The sequence below is a fragment of the Centruroides vittatus genome, unplaced genomic scaffold (assembly GCF_030686945.1).
Source record: "Centruroides vittatus isolate TY-2023 unplaced genomic scaffold, ASM3068694v2 contig_1506, whole genome shotgun sequence".
NCBI classification, from domain to species: Eukaryota; Metazoa; Arthropoda; class Arachnida; order Scorpiones; family Buthidae; genus Centruroides; species Centruroides vittatus.
The window spans coordinates 306,045-322,890 of record NW_027120931.1 but is presented as its reverse complement, the minus strand read 5'-3'; the positions used below and the strand labels follow the sequence as shown (position 1 = coordinate 322,890).

Sequence of the window (16,846 nt, the reverse complement as noted above, 5' to 3'; positions counted from 1 at the left end):
ATAAGTGATAAGTTTTTGTATGCATATTTTTGCATTGTATGCATTGTACTCATAATCTCAACAAAACATTTAATTTTTTAATAAATTTTCTAATTAAATGTAAATATATAGGCCACAAATTTCATTCTGTATCCAACTTCTAACTTACAAATAGAAAAATATAGTCACGCAAGCTGCGAAATTATGTTATATCAACATGTTTTTTCTCTTTTTCATTGATCTGTATTAGGCTAATACATTGTGTAATGTTTAAACAAGAATTTACCACTGATCATTACTTGATTTTCCTTTTTTTTTATAATTTTTCCCAGCTAATGATTCACTAGAAAGTATGAATGAAGAGATTGAAACGTTATACCTTATAAATACATCTGCAATATAGTATTTTTGTTCATGTAGTTGGAATATTATCCTTCCAATAAGTAAAAATAATTCACACACCAGATTTTATGAATTAGGATTAATTACTGTAAAGGTTTAGTAAGAAAAACAACAACAACAACAACAAAAATTACTGTTTCCTTGCTTCCTGATGATCCTGTTTTAGAAAGTAATTGCTTTTTTCCGAGTGTTTTACGAAATAAATGCTCTAATTCTTGAATTTTTCCTGTTAAAATCGCATTCTGATCGCAATCAGGAAGGACTTTTACGGGTCACGTAAGCCAATTATTCCACATAGTTGCTGACTTGTATTTTTAAATAAATTATCGAAATGTTTAAAATTTCATTTAAAATAATAACAATATTTTTTTTTTAAAAAAAAGAAAGAAAATAGACGAAAGTAGGACACACGAAACCCTACAAATAACACACAAAAATGTAGAACATTCTTGTTAAAATTTCGGTAAACATTACATTATTTTCTACTGTTTTGTAAACTTTTACGAAACTTCACTCATACATAATTAATTTTTCCTATAATTTTCTACGGTTAGATTATTTCGTAGTCCTCGTTTTAAAACAAATTAAATCATGTTTAATTTGGCATGTTTTCAAAGATAATGAAGGCGGAAAAATGATTAGAAAACATTTAATTATAATTCCACCAAGTTTGCCGATACTTTGCTTATATCTTTTGAGTAATTTAAGCGAAACATTAGTGATATTTTCGACGGAAATTTATAAGAAAAACCCCGTCAAAAAAATCCGTTGTACTAATTTGGTTCAACCCTTTTCATTGTTTCAAGGTCGAACTTTTTTTGGAGGTACTGTACCAAGTCTAGCTCATAAAACAATCTAAATATATATGTATATAGGCCTATATAAGTGCTGCAACTTATAAATTGTGTATCGATAAGGGTGTTTTAATGATGTTTCGATAATTTTCAAGTTCAGTTTCCACATTCTTGTGTCACGAAGATCTTTAGACTTTATTCAATATCACCCCTCCCCCCGTCCTCTCCCAGTGAAGCGTTTCAAAGTTTATTCCGTAGTTCACGATTGTTACTAGATTTTAATTAAACAACACTCGATACTTCTAGATGTTATCTGGTATTTATATAAATTTCTGGAATGTTGCACTAACCTGCGAAATCTTATCGCCTACCAGGTTAGTACGATTACATTTTACTGGATTGTTAAAATCGACCTTGATCGTTGCACTTTTTCTTCGCTGTTTTCCCAAGGACTTCTACTAAAATTTCGTTATTTAAGTATTATAAATCGTTTCTAAAGTGTAATAATTTATAGAAAATTACGGGAAAATCACCACACTTTAACAATGCAATCCGTTTCCTCAATAGGTCACGAACCGCGTTACCGTTTTCGAACGTTCGATAAGCGGAAGAAGTTGTGAAATAACGTTCTAAATTTAAGTATAATTCGGGATTTTACGTGCAAGTTACGAAATAATCCCGAACTTTATCGTGTCCGGCACCGTTCTAGATGTCTATTATTACGACACATTACTCGCTACGCATCTAAAAGCCGCTTTCATTGGCGTTTGTTTATAAATTAAACACGAGTAATTAATATTGGAGAGAGATTAAACCGATGTTTCACGGAATCTCCATTGATGGTTATGGCTTATGTAACGGTAGATGTTGCAAGACATCACTTAAGCTCCGACTAAAATAAAATACAGTAGTTCGGTGTGCTTAGCGACAACGTTGGCGTTGTGTTCTCTCGACTGTTAGCGCACACCATTAAAAAATATAATAATCGTTCGGAATACTAGAATTATTCGTTCTTTAATCACGTGTATTATTAAATACGAAGTTTTAGCGTGTTTTTTTTTCTTTTTGGTTTCTTAAAGTGCACGCCGAGAGTTCGTTCACCCCTCTGTGTCGTCACAGCAACCGACCCTCTCGGATTTGGTAGCTACTAAACCAGAAATTCGAATGAAAAACGTCACGGAAATTTTGTTCGTCTCTCGTATAATTGATACAAACGACCTTGTTTGTATGCCTAATTATTAAATTGCATTACTCGTTAAAATATTCATAAAAGACTTCTAGTTCTAAGTAACGTTTCGTCGCTTCGTCTATAGATTTATAAGTCATTTTTGCCTATTTAAATGCTAATTTTAGTCCTTTCGTTTATGCACATTTAAGCGTAGTTTGTAAGTAAAGTCGAGCGCAAATCACGTCGTTTATCGGCTACGTCTAGGTAGTAACGTTTCAAGAATTTCTGTTTTCCTTTTTGCTTTGTCTAGCGTGACGTTTCGTCCTGTGTTGTAAGTACACTTGCACTCGCGGGTGACGTCATTCGATACCAACGTGTCTGCTGGAACGGATGGCTTCCTTCTATTCTCGTAATTATATTTTGCATTGAATCATGCATGCCTTTAATTTCGCGTAATGGAACGATTATTTTGTTTCTTCGAAACGTTTTCAATATATTAATGTAGTCATTTTTGTAGGTAGTTTATCTATTGCCGGTTTTACCCAGGATTGTTGCGCTGTTCTTAGGCAAAACTTTAGAAAGAAGGAATATTGAATGAATATTTAATTGGATTTTCAGTTGTAAGTAGTTTGTTAATTTAATCAATACAGGTCTAGATACTTTCTAGACACGTTTAAGAGTAAATAAATTAAAAATATTCTGATTATAAATGTACTAAATTACATTTTTTTTTCTAATATATAAACCGTGTTACTGTAAATTTCAGTTTCCTTTTTCCTGGTAAATAAATATGCCGTAGGAAATATACTTTCTTTTTCCTTTTTCTTCGGTCTATTGATAAATAAACAAAGCTGGCAATAAATTTTTAAAATATTTTCCTCTTATATAAATAAAGCTACTCATTCATTATATAAGTGTTAACTGTGTATTGTTTTATACGTTAATTTTTGATTTTCGTCGTGAAAATAGCAGTATGGAATAAATCCGGACGGAGAGGTGGGTCGGCCGGATCGTTTACCGAGTTTTAGACGTCGAGATGCCTCCGAAATGTAGTCTCTTATAAAGATCTTTATACAAAATAAGTGGCAACGGATGACATTTTTGTGGCTAAGACAGGCGAGACCCTGTATTTGCGGCTAGCGTGGGTCCTACCTCACTTCTTTAGCATTCTGGTTTGGAAATAAGGGCATAAGCAAATTTACCTTGATTGTAAAACTAAAGCTTTATTTATATCCGAACAACTTTATATATAGGTGATAGATTGTTATAACTTGTCAACTGTAGATTGTATAAATATAGATTAAATAACAGATATTATTTTAAGTTATCATAAATTATTTCTTGATATCTTAATCTTTGAAATATCAAGATTTAAAGGGAGATATGGAAATTGTCTACAAATTAATATCAAATTTGATAAAAGTTTATAGAAAGTTAATGTTATTTTATATTAAAAAAAAACATATTTACTACTAAAAGTTAAAGTTCTAAATTAATTGAAATTTTAGAAACTGTTTTCGCGCGTATCAAATAACGTTTTTGTAAAAGTAGAATAATAATAATTAAATTTTAATCTGAAGGTAAATAGAATTTGATCATTTTATTCATAGTATAGAATTCTTTTGTTACTTACTAAAGAATTTTAGTAAATAAAACAATATATTTACAGTTTATAAAGAAATTATTATAACTGTTAGCTGGATAGTCATGTAGTAAGCTAACCGAATTAAAACTTTGGGAATCCAGGTTCATAATTTGCTGCAGACACTATACGTAAGTAGTTTGTATGAGTAGTGACTGGCACGAGGATGAGGAAAGGATCGCCTCGTGCACTCAAACCATTGCAGGTTGGACCTACCATTATTGGACCTAATAGTAGCCAGCCACATAGCATTAATGTGCTTATATCTTGTATCAATTAATCATTATAAGCAGTGGCGTGTTATCCTATGGGCAAAAAGAGCAATTGTCTGGGGTCCCTGTTAATAGGGGGCTCCAGAACAATCTTTTATACAAAAAATTTCCCCAAAGAAAAACATCCGAAGTCAATGCTGTATATGGAACCCCCTAATTCAAATTTGCCTGGGTTCCTTGATGCTATAATGTGCCACTGATTATAGGAACTAATAAAATCTGCTTATTGTGATTACTTTGAGATTTACCCAAACTGACGACAATAACATTAAGCTGGGTAAAATAAATAAGTCTTCGACTATCAGAAATTCTGCTTTCATTGAATCTGGCATTAAAAAGACATGTTAAAATAATTTTAAAATGTTACCTGAAGATTTATTAATTATAATAATAATTATAATTATTAATTAATAGTATTTCATCTAATGCATAAGGGAAATAGCAAATGCTAACAATATAAGCTACTGTACTGTGAGCATATAACGATAGTTGATAACGATTGTGCATTATCAATCATACGTTACGGTCGATAGTGCAAGACGACAGTTTAAATATAACCATTTATCCGAAGATAACAGTAATTTTAATTGAAACTCTAATTACAATAAATTAACTTTTATTAATATATTTTAACTGATATTTTTGGATACGCCAATTCTGATTATAACCAATGACCGATAAAAATATTTGAACAAGATTCTGTCGTATTAACATTTTTAGCTAATTTGTCACCTTTGGGCATAATAAAATAAAGATTACTGGTTAAATATTTCTTTTGCGCTACATCTGAAGATTGTGATTTATTGAATATGCATTTTGACTACGTTTAATAGCCCAAAAATAAAGTTTTTCCATTTGAAGTTTTGTAGTATTAGATCAGAGGTTCTTAACCAGCGTTCTGTGAACCCGTCTCAAGTGTTTCACAAAAAAGAGATTTTTAAAGTTTGAAAATTTATTCCAATGTACGTACAACATATGTAGACAATATATGTAGTACAACATATGTAGGCATTCGTAGACAATTCACGTTTCTATTTTATTCAATACATTAAAGTGTATTAATGTATTGCTTGATTGTTTCTTGAGAATAGCGTATGTGGAATCGCTTATCAAGTTTCGAATATATCGATTCTAATGTTCCATGTAATAAAACGTATCCAAACGGTTTTCCACTGCCTCGGGAAGATCGAGAACCACTGTGTTAGATGATAGAAGCCGTCTAGTGTGTTTTCTTTCAAGTGTGATTGAGAATTTGCATTTTTTTAATATATATATACATATTTATAAATTTAAAAAATCTGTGTTAACTGATAGAAATAGGAAAATATACACTATCCAGTTTTATTTTTAAGTTACTTGCAAACAATTGATTTTTCAATGATTTTATATATTTTATTTGATAATAAAACGATGACAAATATTAAAATGGCAGAAGTAAAAAAATAATTTTGTAGATTGAAATTTTAAATTTTTTGTAACAGAATTATTTCAAAAGTTTTTTAAGAAACACGATCATTTCAAGCAATTGTTAGTAAGTTAAGATGTTACGTAAGGGAAATAAAGAAATATTTTAACGACAATTTCGCTTTTATGATTATTTTGCAAGTATCGGTAATTAAAATATTTAAAACATTGCACTGCAAAGGTTGATCTTAGGAAATCTTGATGCGAAAATCTAAATCTAAATTCGAATTGTGCAAACAATCCTGATATATAAAAAGTATCAAAACCGCTGACAAACTAATGTGCTGCATGAGTAATTATTAAGTCTTTTTAACTTTTTTAAATGCTTTATTTTACATAAACTATTTTTTAAGAACTTTGGTTTGAATGAGACACTTTATGATCTTCCTTTTTTCCTCGGTTTAGTCGATAATTAAAGCAATAAAGGTAATTTAAGTTGGTAGCATTAATGTTATTTTTTATCAGATTAGTAAGTAGAAAAAGATGATCTGCTTGACTCAATACCGGAGATGGTGTCAGGATGCTTAGTCTCAAGTTGCGTGTCTAGCATCATGAACATGTTGAGAGCATTACGTGATTTGAGAATGTTCAGTTAACACCATTCACTAAAATTTGTCCAATATGTTTGTGTTGTTATATTAAAATTAATTCAAATATTTCAACGTGAGTCAAACATATACCACTTTTATTAGATATTTGTGACGGTTTAAAATATAAAATGTATTATCGTTATCATAATATTTACCCATAAGCTATTTGTTTTTGTGTGTTTTGACTTGCGACAACTAGGACCAAATTAACGTGAACATACCCACTCGAAACCGAGGACCTTGTCTCATCTTGTTACTCATCACTCACTAATTGTTCCTTAGTATTCCTTACTATTCATTGTTCCATATTTTTATAAAAAGGAATTGTGCGAAAATTTCCAATTCCATGTGGCAATTGATTTACATTTTAAGATTTTAATAGTAAGTAAGGTTAAATTGTTAGAAAAATTGTATTAGTTAATGCAATTAATAAACCAACTTTAATAATTATGAGTTTCACAAATAAGTAGCTTGTTTAATAACATTTATTAAAATTTGTAACATATGTACACATACAATATATACCAGGTGATAGTAGTGAAAATACTGCTATTCAGTGTTATCTAGAGAAAGATTTAACAGTCCAAATGCAGCCAAATCTGGTATGGTGACATTTCAGGGTATGTGGAAGACAAGTCCATTAAAAAATTGGTACCAAAATTCTCCATTATGTCATTTTTGGTACTGCAAACAACAAGCATTTTATTCATAGAAGGCACTCGTGCTTCACAAAGATCTCAGCAATGTAGGTGATGCTGCTCAATGTTGTTCCCATTCTGAAGGTCTAAAACCTAGAGATATGTGTTCATTGGCTGATCTATCTGATCATCTGGGATTCTTCTCACATGCATTGTGTTACTGTCTTTCAAGGATGCCAAATTTATGACACATTTTAAGTGTTTTCTTTTTCACAACCAAAAATCACACAGCTTAAGATCTTGAGAATGAAGTGGCCTGGAGTAGGATGTGACTAATCACTCCGTTATTGGTGAAATGTAGAATCTGCTGTATATGGTGTTTGATACGTGAAGACCCATTATCTTGCATGAAAGTGATTGGCTCGAGACATTATTATTATTGAAGTTTGGGTATAACAAAATTATTGAGCATCTCTTGGTATCTCTGGTCTCTCACATTGGATCTGTGACATACTCTGTGAGTCTATTTTCTTCAAAGAATGATCAAAGAAGAATGGTAAATGAGGCTGTAAATTTACACTAGACTAACTTTAGATAAGTGTAGAATTTGTTGAAAAACATTATTTTCTTAGCCAAAATGTGACAATTATGGGTGTTCACTGTTTCACTCTGGTAAAAATTACCTCATCATTTTACAGGATTTTCCATGGCCCTTTTGTTCTGGCTATGAAGGGTAATGCAAAGGTCAGTCGAGTTTCCCCGCCGATAGCAAGCAACTGCTGATTGTTGCTGATCTTATATGGATAACAATATACCAACTTTTTCAGTACTTTCCTCACTGTGTTGAAAAATACACCTAACTGCCATACCATTACATTTGCAGTACTGGAGCCTGCAACATTTTTCATTGTCTATTCAACAACAGCTGTGTTAACATCTTCAATGACCTGTGAAGTGATACGTTTGTGCTCTTGACTGGGTTGAATTTCCTGACGTTTATTTTCATTGAATTGAGTGATCATTTTCCTGAGAGCTTGTGGAGTCACGGTTCTTGGTGTAACTTCTTACAATGGCAAAATTCCTAAAGTGCAGCCACAGCAATGTTGTTTTGTAAAACAGTTTCACAAGAAGTGCATGTTCCAGTAAGATGACGGCCATCCTAGCTTATAAGAATTGACATTCAACAGTTCGGGTTGCTTTTATGCCCAGAACTTGGCTATAGTACATGTTTATGTAAAGGAAACTGCTTTTTATAGTTATTCTCTGATAAAATTAGTACTATAACTTTAGTTTTTATTTCCAGGTAATTTACAACTATTCAAATGGATCTTTCACATGCCCTAAAATGTCACCATATCAGATCTGGTTGCAATTGAACTTCTAAATCTCTCTCTAGACAGCATTGAATAGGGTTATTTTAATTATAATCATTTCCTCTCACTGCTTATCTTATTTTATATAAGGTTGCTTTGCTTGTTTCCTATACAAGAGACAGGGAATTTAGTCAAGTTTTTGTAGACAGATGCCCTTCCTGCCATCAATTTTCTTTCTATTATCTGGATTTGGCACCTACTAGAGCTTTCTGGATGAGGTTAAATGGCATACTTCTCTAGTAAGAATACTAACCAAGCCCCACACTGCTTAACTTTCGTCATTAGATGGAAACTAGTACATTTGACGAGGGCTAGTTGTTATTTATACGTGTACATGTATGTGTGTGTGTGTGTTTATCTACACAAACTATAGTTTTTGCACATATAAATTTTAAAAGTGTTAATTGAAATGTAATTAGTGTAATTAAGATATTATATATATTTAGTATTTTATTACTTTTTTTACATCTTAAAGCTATTACATAAATATTTGTTGAAATTGGTTTATTATACAATTTATACATGTAATTGAAACCAATCAATATTTAATTAAAATGTTAATTACGTTTTTTTCATTCTTTTTAAAAAGAATGTTTATAATTAACTGCTAAAAATTCTTTGTATATTTTACAGGTTTTCTGTGATATTTATTACATCATTGTTTTAAGTGGCAATCTACAATGAAAGATTGTGATGACATTTCTGTATCGTCAGGGATTCATCATCTGCAAATGGTTTCATCACTGGGTTCCATAATGGCAAATTTTAATGTTTCTTGCTTAGATAATTGTTCTGGGCACGGCGATTGTTATAATGGGACTTGTTTTTGCGAGGTAATTTCTTAAATTTTCGATTTATTAATATGTATAAAGTAATAACAATAAATTTTCCAGGTACAAGCCATTTTAATTTAGTCCAAAAGAAATTTTTGATTATTTTATATAAGAAATATGTTATGATTGATATTTTAAAGCAAAAATTAAATCTTTTATATAACAATTTATCAAAAAATACTTTTTATTTTCCTCAAAGCATTTTTTTTTTTTATAGATATAAAGATATTGATTTTTATTGACATAAGGTATAAACACGCTTATTTAATTATCAAATTTGCTCATCAAAATTATCAAGGATCTTAAACCTTACTAAGTTTTAGCCTTATTGTATATTGATTGCATTATAGGTTGATGCTTATTATTATTATAAGTTTAATCAGCAGCATCCTATTCATTTGTTCAGATTAAAATATCAAAATACAAATATAAATATCTATTAACCCGATTTTTGATTAAGGCCAAATGATTGCTCGGTTATATTCTGCAGTACGCAATCATACTAACTACTCAAGCTCAATTGTTTCCCGCAATTCTGCTCTTCTTTTTCTCCTTTCTCGTAAGAGATGACTACAGGAGGTTGGTTTTTGCGCCATTCATATTGACCCTAAATTATTCTTCCTGGAGCAAACCATCACATCACTCTTTCACTCCCACTTACGGAGACCTTTTTTTATCGACCAATGTGGTGGGCGTATTAGGTAATTGCCTTTCTTTACTCCGTATTCAGTCCTGTATCATAGCATTTTATTCAAATAATCAATCCAAAAATCTGACCTTGTTTACAATATATATATAACAACTAACTTAAAACAGACATAATTATTTTTTAATGTTGTTTGACATTTTTTTTATCAAAATATTCAATTATATACATTATAGCAAAAGCAATAATGTATTTAAAATGAATTATAATTAATAGAAAATCAAAATAAACAGGGACGTAGACTTCTGAAGATTGGAAAAATATACTTTAAATTTAAGACACATCGATTTTAAGTTCAGAAATATGAAAAATTTATCTTAAATTCAAGTAAGTGTGGTAAATTATGTGAAGTATAGGATGATTTGTAAAGTTCTGGTGCAGTCTTAATAACTTTGGATGTATACATGATGGAAATACATTGTAAACAGTACATAAAAGCTTAATTCCTAGTTATATTGCATCTCATAAATGTTAGGAACATGTTACATAAGTTATAACAGACTGCTATGTTTTTCTTTCACTATTTCATTGTTTGACAAATTTAAAGAAAACCATAAAATAAATTAAAATTGAGTGACCACACTATTGCATCAAAACTTTAACGATTAAGCAATATATAGTTTACGGTTTATTTCTATCATGTTTACATTCAAAGTCATTAAATTTAAAAATTGCGCAAGGATTTCATAATCATCTTGTATTCATCTTGTATAACTGTAGATAGTTCGTTTTCATTTTAACTGTCGTTAAACGTGAGTGAAAATGGTCTTTACAGTAAGCCGTGAAATACCCGAATATATTTAGTAATAGATTAAAACATTAAAAACACTTTTTGCATTCGCCATTGACTAAGTTGATAGAACCACCGAGCACTGGTAGTTTGTCCCGGGTTTGTCCCCGACCAATGGGCTAACCACATTTCGGGGTTTCTTCGCGTGTCTAACATATATAAATAGGACCAGTTTTTTCATAGAATGTCCTCCTGGGAGGTGCTTTCCCTTGGCAGATTGCCCTCATGTTGTCATTACCTTATCCAAAATAACAATAGCTCTTTTTTTTTACGTTGTTGTCATTCTTCTGATATATATACTACTGAGAAATGTTTCAGATCAATGAATTTTTAAAAATATAATTAAGTTTAGTTTAAAAAACAATACTCTGTACTCTACAGATGCATTCACAGTGATAATCTGAATGTTAAAATGATGAAAAAGTAATCAAATGACGACTAATAATATATTTTTAAAAATATTATGTAAGTTTAATTAGAATGAACGTTCTAGTTGAACGTAACAGAAATTTTCCGAAATTTTGCAGCGAGGTTTTTGTGTAAATTAGGGATTTGATACTATTAAATTTTGGTGGTTAAAGGTTAAGGGGGTAGGGAGATAGAGGGGGGGGGTCTGTGTTATAACTCAAGTGGGGTCGGACTTAACAATGATTTTACTCATTATTAGCATTTGCAACTTTTTATAAAACTCACCTCTACCCTCAAAATTAAGTTTGTTAATAAAATTCGTGTCAGACAGTGCCCTACACAATTTTAAGTCTAGCCAGGAATGTTTCACAACTCGTTGCTGGATTTTATAAAAATTTAATGCATAATGTAATTTATTTAGAAAAAAAAAGGAATAAAAATTGATTTATTACAATACACATTCATAAATCTTAACATACAAAAGTCTCAAATATAGTTTTAATTCTGTTTATTCAGTAGGATTTAATCATACATTTTGAATTTGTGCCTAATATGGGTATTTTGGCAGTTTTATGCCATTAATGAATGTCTAAAATTATCATCTAAACTACTTTTTTAACATGTTTTAGTTAAAATTAATTTCCAAACGTTCAGAACTAACATAAAAAATATTAATTTATTTAAACTTTTTTCCACGGATTTAATTTTAGAATCCATTGTTTTAGTTTTGACTCTTGGCTTCGATTTACCAAGCTTTTTTTTCTATGAGGTATTTGCTTAAGCGCCATACGAGACATTTTTTTTTTCGTCATAATACAGAAAACTTCATTATTATTTAATAAATCAAATTCTAAATATTGTAATAATTAGAGAATCTGTTAATATACTAAATGCATTATTCATATTTACTAATTTAATTGATCTTTAAGGCTTAGTTATCGAATGAATTAACTAAATTCGTAAACGTTCGTTAAAATTAAAAATAAATTATTAAAAAAATCTATGAGTAATAGGATAATTCTAAACAAATATTTTACTATTTAAGGATATTTTTAAGATATAAAATGTGTTTAGACTATCTTTAATTATAGATTCTAAACTATGATTTTATTTATTTCAGATGATTATTTATGAAATTAATAATTATTACATATTAGATTAATTACGTAATAAAATATTGTTTACGGAAGCAACGTTTTCTTCTATTGCAGGTAAAATATAGCGGCGGTACGTGCACCGATCCAAATTTTAGTTATTACATCGCATTTTCTTCCATTTTTTATATTATATGTGGAGTGTCTTTTATTCAATTGGTAAGTTTTTGAATTGATGATTAAAGTACTACATACAGTAAGTTCGCATTTTGCATTGCAATACTTCTGACACGGCTAATATCTGTTAAGCCACTGACAACTCTGTGAATAAATTTTTATTTATTTTCTCAACATTTTCTTTTCATAAGCAGAAGCTATTTAATTTTAATTATTCTTTGAAATGAATATATGTTAAAAGTGATTGATGTTTTTTTTTTAATGCACTTCGTATATGCTGTTAACTGCTAAATTTTTCTACATATTGACTAAATATCATACCATCTCTGAAGAATATTACGACAGGAATATTTGTAGTTGTATTTAAAATCAACATATTTATAATAAAACATATAAGATGAATTTATTATAAAACATTTTTATATATTATATGGGCATAAATGATATCTGGAAATTTTATATGCTAATTAGATACCTTAATATATAGACAAATACAGTATAATCTTGATGTAATGCCCTCTTAATCAGTGCTATCTTCGTAAAAAAGCCAGTGACTACTTGCAAATAAACTAAATAAATATCAAATGGAAAATTCTTCAGTCTCTGAATTACTAAATGTACTATACAATATAATTTTGCATTGTGAATGACATTGTTATCACCAAATTACAATTTAGACTTCAAATCTAACAAGGGGAACCCGGGAGGTTGTCGTCACTGATTTCGACAAAATTTTGTGGATGCGTAGTATTTATTTTTACCTAAGTGCTACCAAAGCTGCGGGACTCGCTATTCGGGTATTTTCGAGAAAAATCGCGATTAAAGTTTTTCTAGAACTATTAATACCTACACAGGAGTGTCATTCACGCATTCGTGGCGTGGCGTGATTAGCTAAGGCATTGCAGGAAGAGCTTTAATATTCGAATCTCGTGTGAGATAAACTTTTTTTTAACATTTATAATTTAATCTTATTGTTATTAAATTTGTTATGTACACTTTTAAAGTCATCAAAAATTGATTTTTTTTATCATGATCACTTCATATTTAGAAAATACATATAACATTATAATCACACTTTTAATCGTTTAACGTAATGTAGGTTCTATTATACATATAAATACATTTATATTACATTTCATATGTAAGGATAGGAAGATATTATTATAAGTGACTCAACACCATCTGCACTCTTTCCAACAAGATATATATACTGTATATAATATATTAGTAGTAGATAGGCCTAATCTAATCAGAAAAGAAAACTAGACAAAGATTATGCTTTCTGTCTGGACAGTTCAGTTTTACCAGAGAGGCAAGGGTGCATGGGTGGGTCCTTTTGATGTAGAAAGGGAAGCAACTAAAGTTGACAGCTAGGATTCGCTCTTTTTATTTGCCAGTATAAATAAAATCATTAAGCATGCCAGACAAATTAGGTTTACGATGAATGAAAAATTGTTTTCTTGTTCATTGGTCATTACCTGTATTAAAAATAAATACTACTACCAATATTTTAAACACAACAATCTAATTTGCCGACTCGAGATATTGTTTAGAGATACTCGGAACAATTCTTTGCTTCACCCTCTTTGCCAGTTAGATTTGTTGCTTAACATTTCGTGTTACTGAACATGGCTCAGATGAAATTTCAATCTGATCCAATCTGATGCTCTAATAATTGCAAAATTTGGTTAATTTTAAATCTTTTTTTTAACAAGACAAATGGAAATAAAACTAGATTTACTCCAATTGAAATAAACCTGTCAGTTTCTTAATAGTTCAAAAATATATTCCATAATAAATAACTGCAGACTATATCAAAAACTTACTAAATAAATCTGCTTAAAATTTTTTCAGCTTTAACAATCTACTTAAATACCATAAGAATAGTTACATTTTAATGCCTTCGTCTGTGTTCTATCAAGCTAAAATTTGTTAAACTTTAATTTTGTCTGAAATAGAGACAATACATTTTTGACAATTTATGCAGTTTCAATAATTCATTCAGGAATAATGAATTTCCTAAATTTAGATTGAAACTTGTGTTTTAAGAAGGAAAAAAATGCATACTATTTATTGAATTTGCAAATTACTCAGTCTAGTTGGCCCTGTTATTTATACTTGCCGAACTAGATTCCATTATAATTATAAACAAGACACGAATCACTATCACAGTATGATGAGACGTTATGTTGAATGTTTGGATCTAGCAAACCAATTTACCTTTTACGAGAAGTGTCAAAAGATGATGACACTTCTTTCTTTCTAATGTGATGCAGTAACACTAGAACTGTTTTAATTTATTATCATTTAATTTGTTAAAATTGTGTGTTTTTTTTATCCTCATTCTTTAAAAATATCATATAGTTTGTCCCCTAAGCCAATTACCAGAAATGTATCGAGGTTAGACATATAAAACATGTTTTTACAGTAATAGTATATTTTTACGATTAAAGTAAGATTATATATATGTTTAGAAGTGTTAATTTTAGTACTTGAAGATTGTAATATTACAGTAAATTTTGTATTTAATTTTTTTTTCAGATTCTTTCCATAAAAGCAGAATTTGGTCGCTTGAAATCTCCATCTCTATTAAAAGCATGTAGAGTTACTAAAGAAAAATTGTTATATGTATTAATATGCCTAGCGACGGGAATGAGAGGGTTTTATTTTTCGTCGCCTGTAAGTAATACAAAATTCTGTAAAATGTTTCACTTCTGTTTAACATATTGGTATAAAGAAATTATATGTTAATTTTATTTACTTACTCATGATATTTATTCAATATTTTAAGCAAGATCTCAAATTGGAAACATTATGTATTAAAGTAAGCATCATAAATAAATAAGATTATGTTACAGACGGAGTGAAAGAGTGAATTAGAAATTAGTGAACTCAATAACTTATTCCACAGATTCCATTAGTAATGGTTCTAGAGTGCAGAGAATAAGCACCTCTAATGAAATTTTTATTGAAATCATTTCAGTTTTAATTGAATGGCAATTTTTTGTCATATTTAATTGAACAGTTCAAAGTTTTGACTATTAGAAAACTGATTATTGCGCCTTATATTAAATAAACCAGATGTAAAGAAATGTGTAAGAAACAAGAATGTGGGGAAAGAATTAGAGATGTAGCCAGGCAAATATTTAATCAGCTATGTGTTTGTTTATTATAATTTTACTATTTATTTCAAGCTCTTGTGCACTTTTAAATATACTAAATATACATCATTTGTCTTCATTGTAGTACTAATTAATGATCAAATTTTCTTAAGTTTTGACAATGAAATCAATAGTAAGAACAGAGTTAAGACACTTCAAATCTAACAACTAGAAGTCATAAGAAAATACTGAAATGTTTTGTATTTCATAGATTATTCAGATTCATCTATTAATCTCGAAATTTTTTCATTGAACATCTTCCACAAAGAAAACATTGAAGCTATATGGTTAAGTAGCAAAGATGCTTGCTGGTGTAATAATAATGTCTTTAGTACTAAGACAAATATTTATTTCACTGAACTCGGAATAGCATCCACGAATTATTTGAAAATCACAAATAATACTGTAACTTGGGCAACCTTTCAACCCAAAGGTTGTCCAAGTTAGTGGGATGTTTTCTCTGGTGATGGGGAAAATGAGAAGGTGGGTATCTAGTACAGTAATTTATTACGATAAGCTCTATACAAAAGTTGACCGAGCTTTAGCAGGTTGTACTACTAAATTCATTATTACAAGAAAATGAGCTCAAAAACTTCACGACAGTAATACAGAATCTTTAGTAACTTACCTACTACAGTGTATGCCCGGTATTTCAAAGACTTACGGATATCATATACACTTGTTAATTATAATTTTTCTATTGTCAAAAAATTTTAAGTTACTGTATAATTTTTTGAAAAAATATGTTTAAGTTATTCCGTATTTACTGTAACGTTAGACTAATTAGAGTATGTTTCGAATGAAAATAATGAAATCGTAAAGATGTTAAACAAGTAAAGTATATATGTCATATATAGAGTGAATGAATTAGAAGATCAGATTATTAATTTAAGATAATAGATAAAAATCTTTGTGAGATAGTCTTTAATCTTCAATATACAGAATAATTACTATATTAGTTTCTATCAAGAAATTAAAGAAACGACAAGATTATTTAGGTAATTAGAAGTTCTATTTCACTATTGTGTTATGTTCCAAGCTATGTTTGATATTCGATAATTGAACAAATGCAAGCCGATGGCATTGTTCCAGATGTATTAATTTTATCGTGACATTTATAAAACCTATATTATTTAATACTGATCTCACTTGAAAATTCAAATTTCTTTTAATTCAGTACAAAATTGATCTGTACAGTTGGAAATTTTGAAAAATATAATTCAATTTTAGCATAAATTTAAACCTTAGCTTCAACAAATTTTATAATTCATTATAAAAGTTTCAAAGTTTTCAAACTATATTTATAAAAATAATATGATTTATATTAATTCTATTTTTGATTAAAAAGAAAATTA

At 29.4% G+C, this 16,846-nt stretch overlaps 1 protein-coding gene across 2 annotated transcripts in view; it reads left to right on the top strand.

Moving 5' to 3' along the window:
* The window catches only part of LOC136968678 (uncharacterized), a 50,278-nt gene that overhangs the window by 24,688 nt on the left and 8,744 nt on the right, over positions 1–16,846 (top strand). Inside the window, exons 1-5 of one of the 2 annotated variants that reach the window (XM_067262683.1) lie at positions 2,644–2,752; positions 2,861–2,963; positions 8,956–9,155; positions 12,271–12,372; positions 14,872–15,009. In XM_067262683.1, coding sequence (XP_067118784.1) covers positions 9,003–9,155; positions 12,271–12,372; positions 14,872–15,009 — 393 coding nt within the window. In that variant the 5' untranslated portion in view covers positions 2,644–2,752; positions 2,861–2,963; positions 8,956–9,002. Of the gene's footprint in view, positions 1–2,643; positions 2,753–2,860; positions 2,964–8,955; positions 9,156–12,270; positions 12,373–14,871; positions 15,010–16,846 lie in introns of those variants that run through there. The other variant, XM_067262682.1, reaches the window with a different exon arrangement.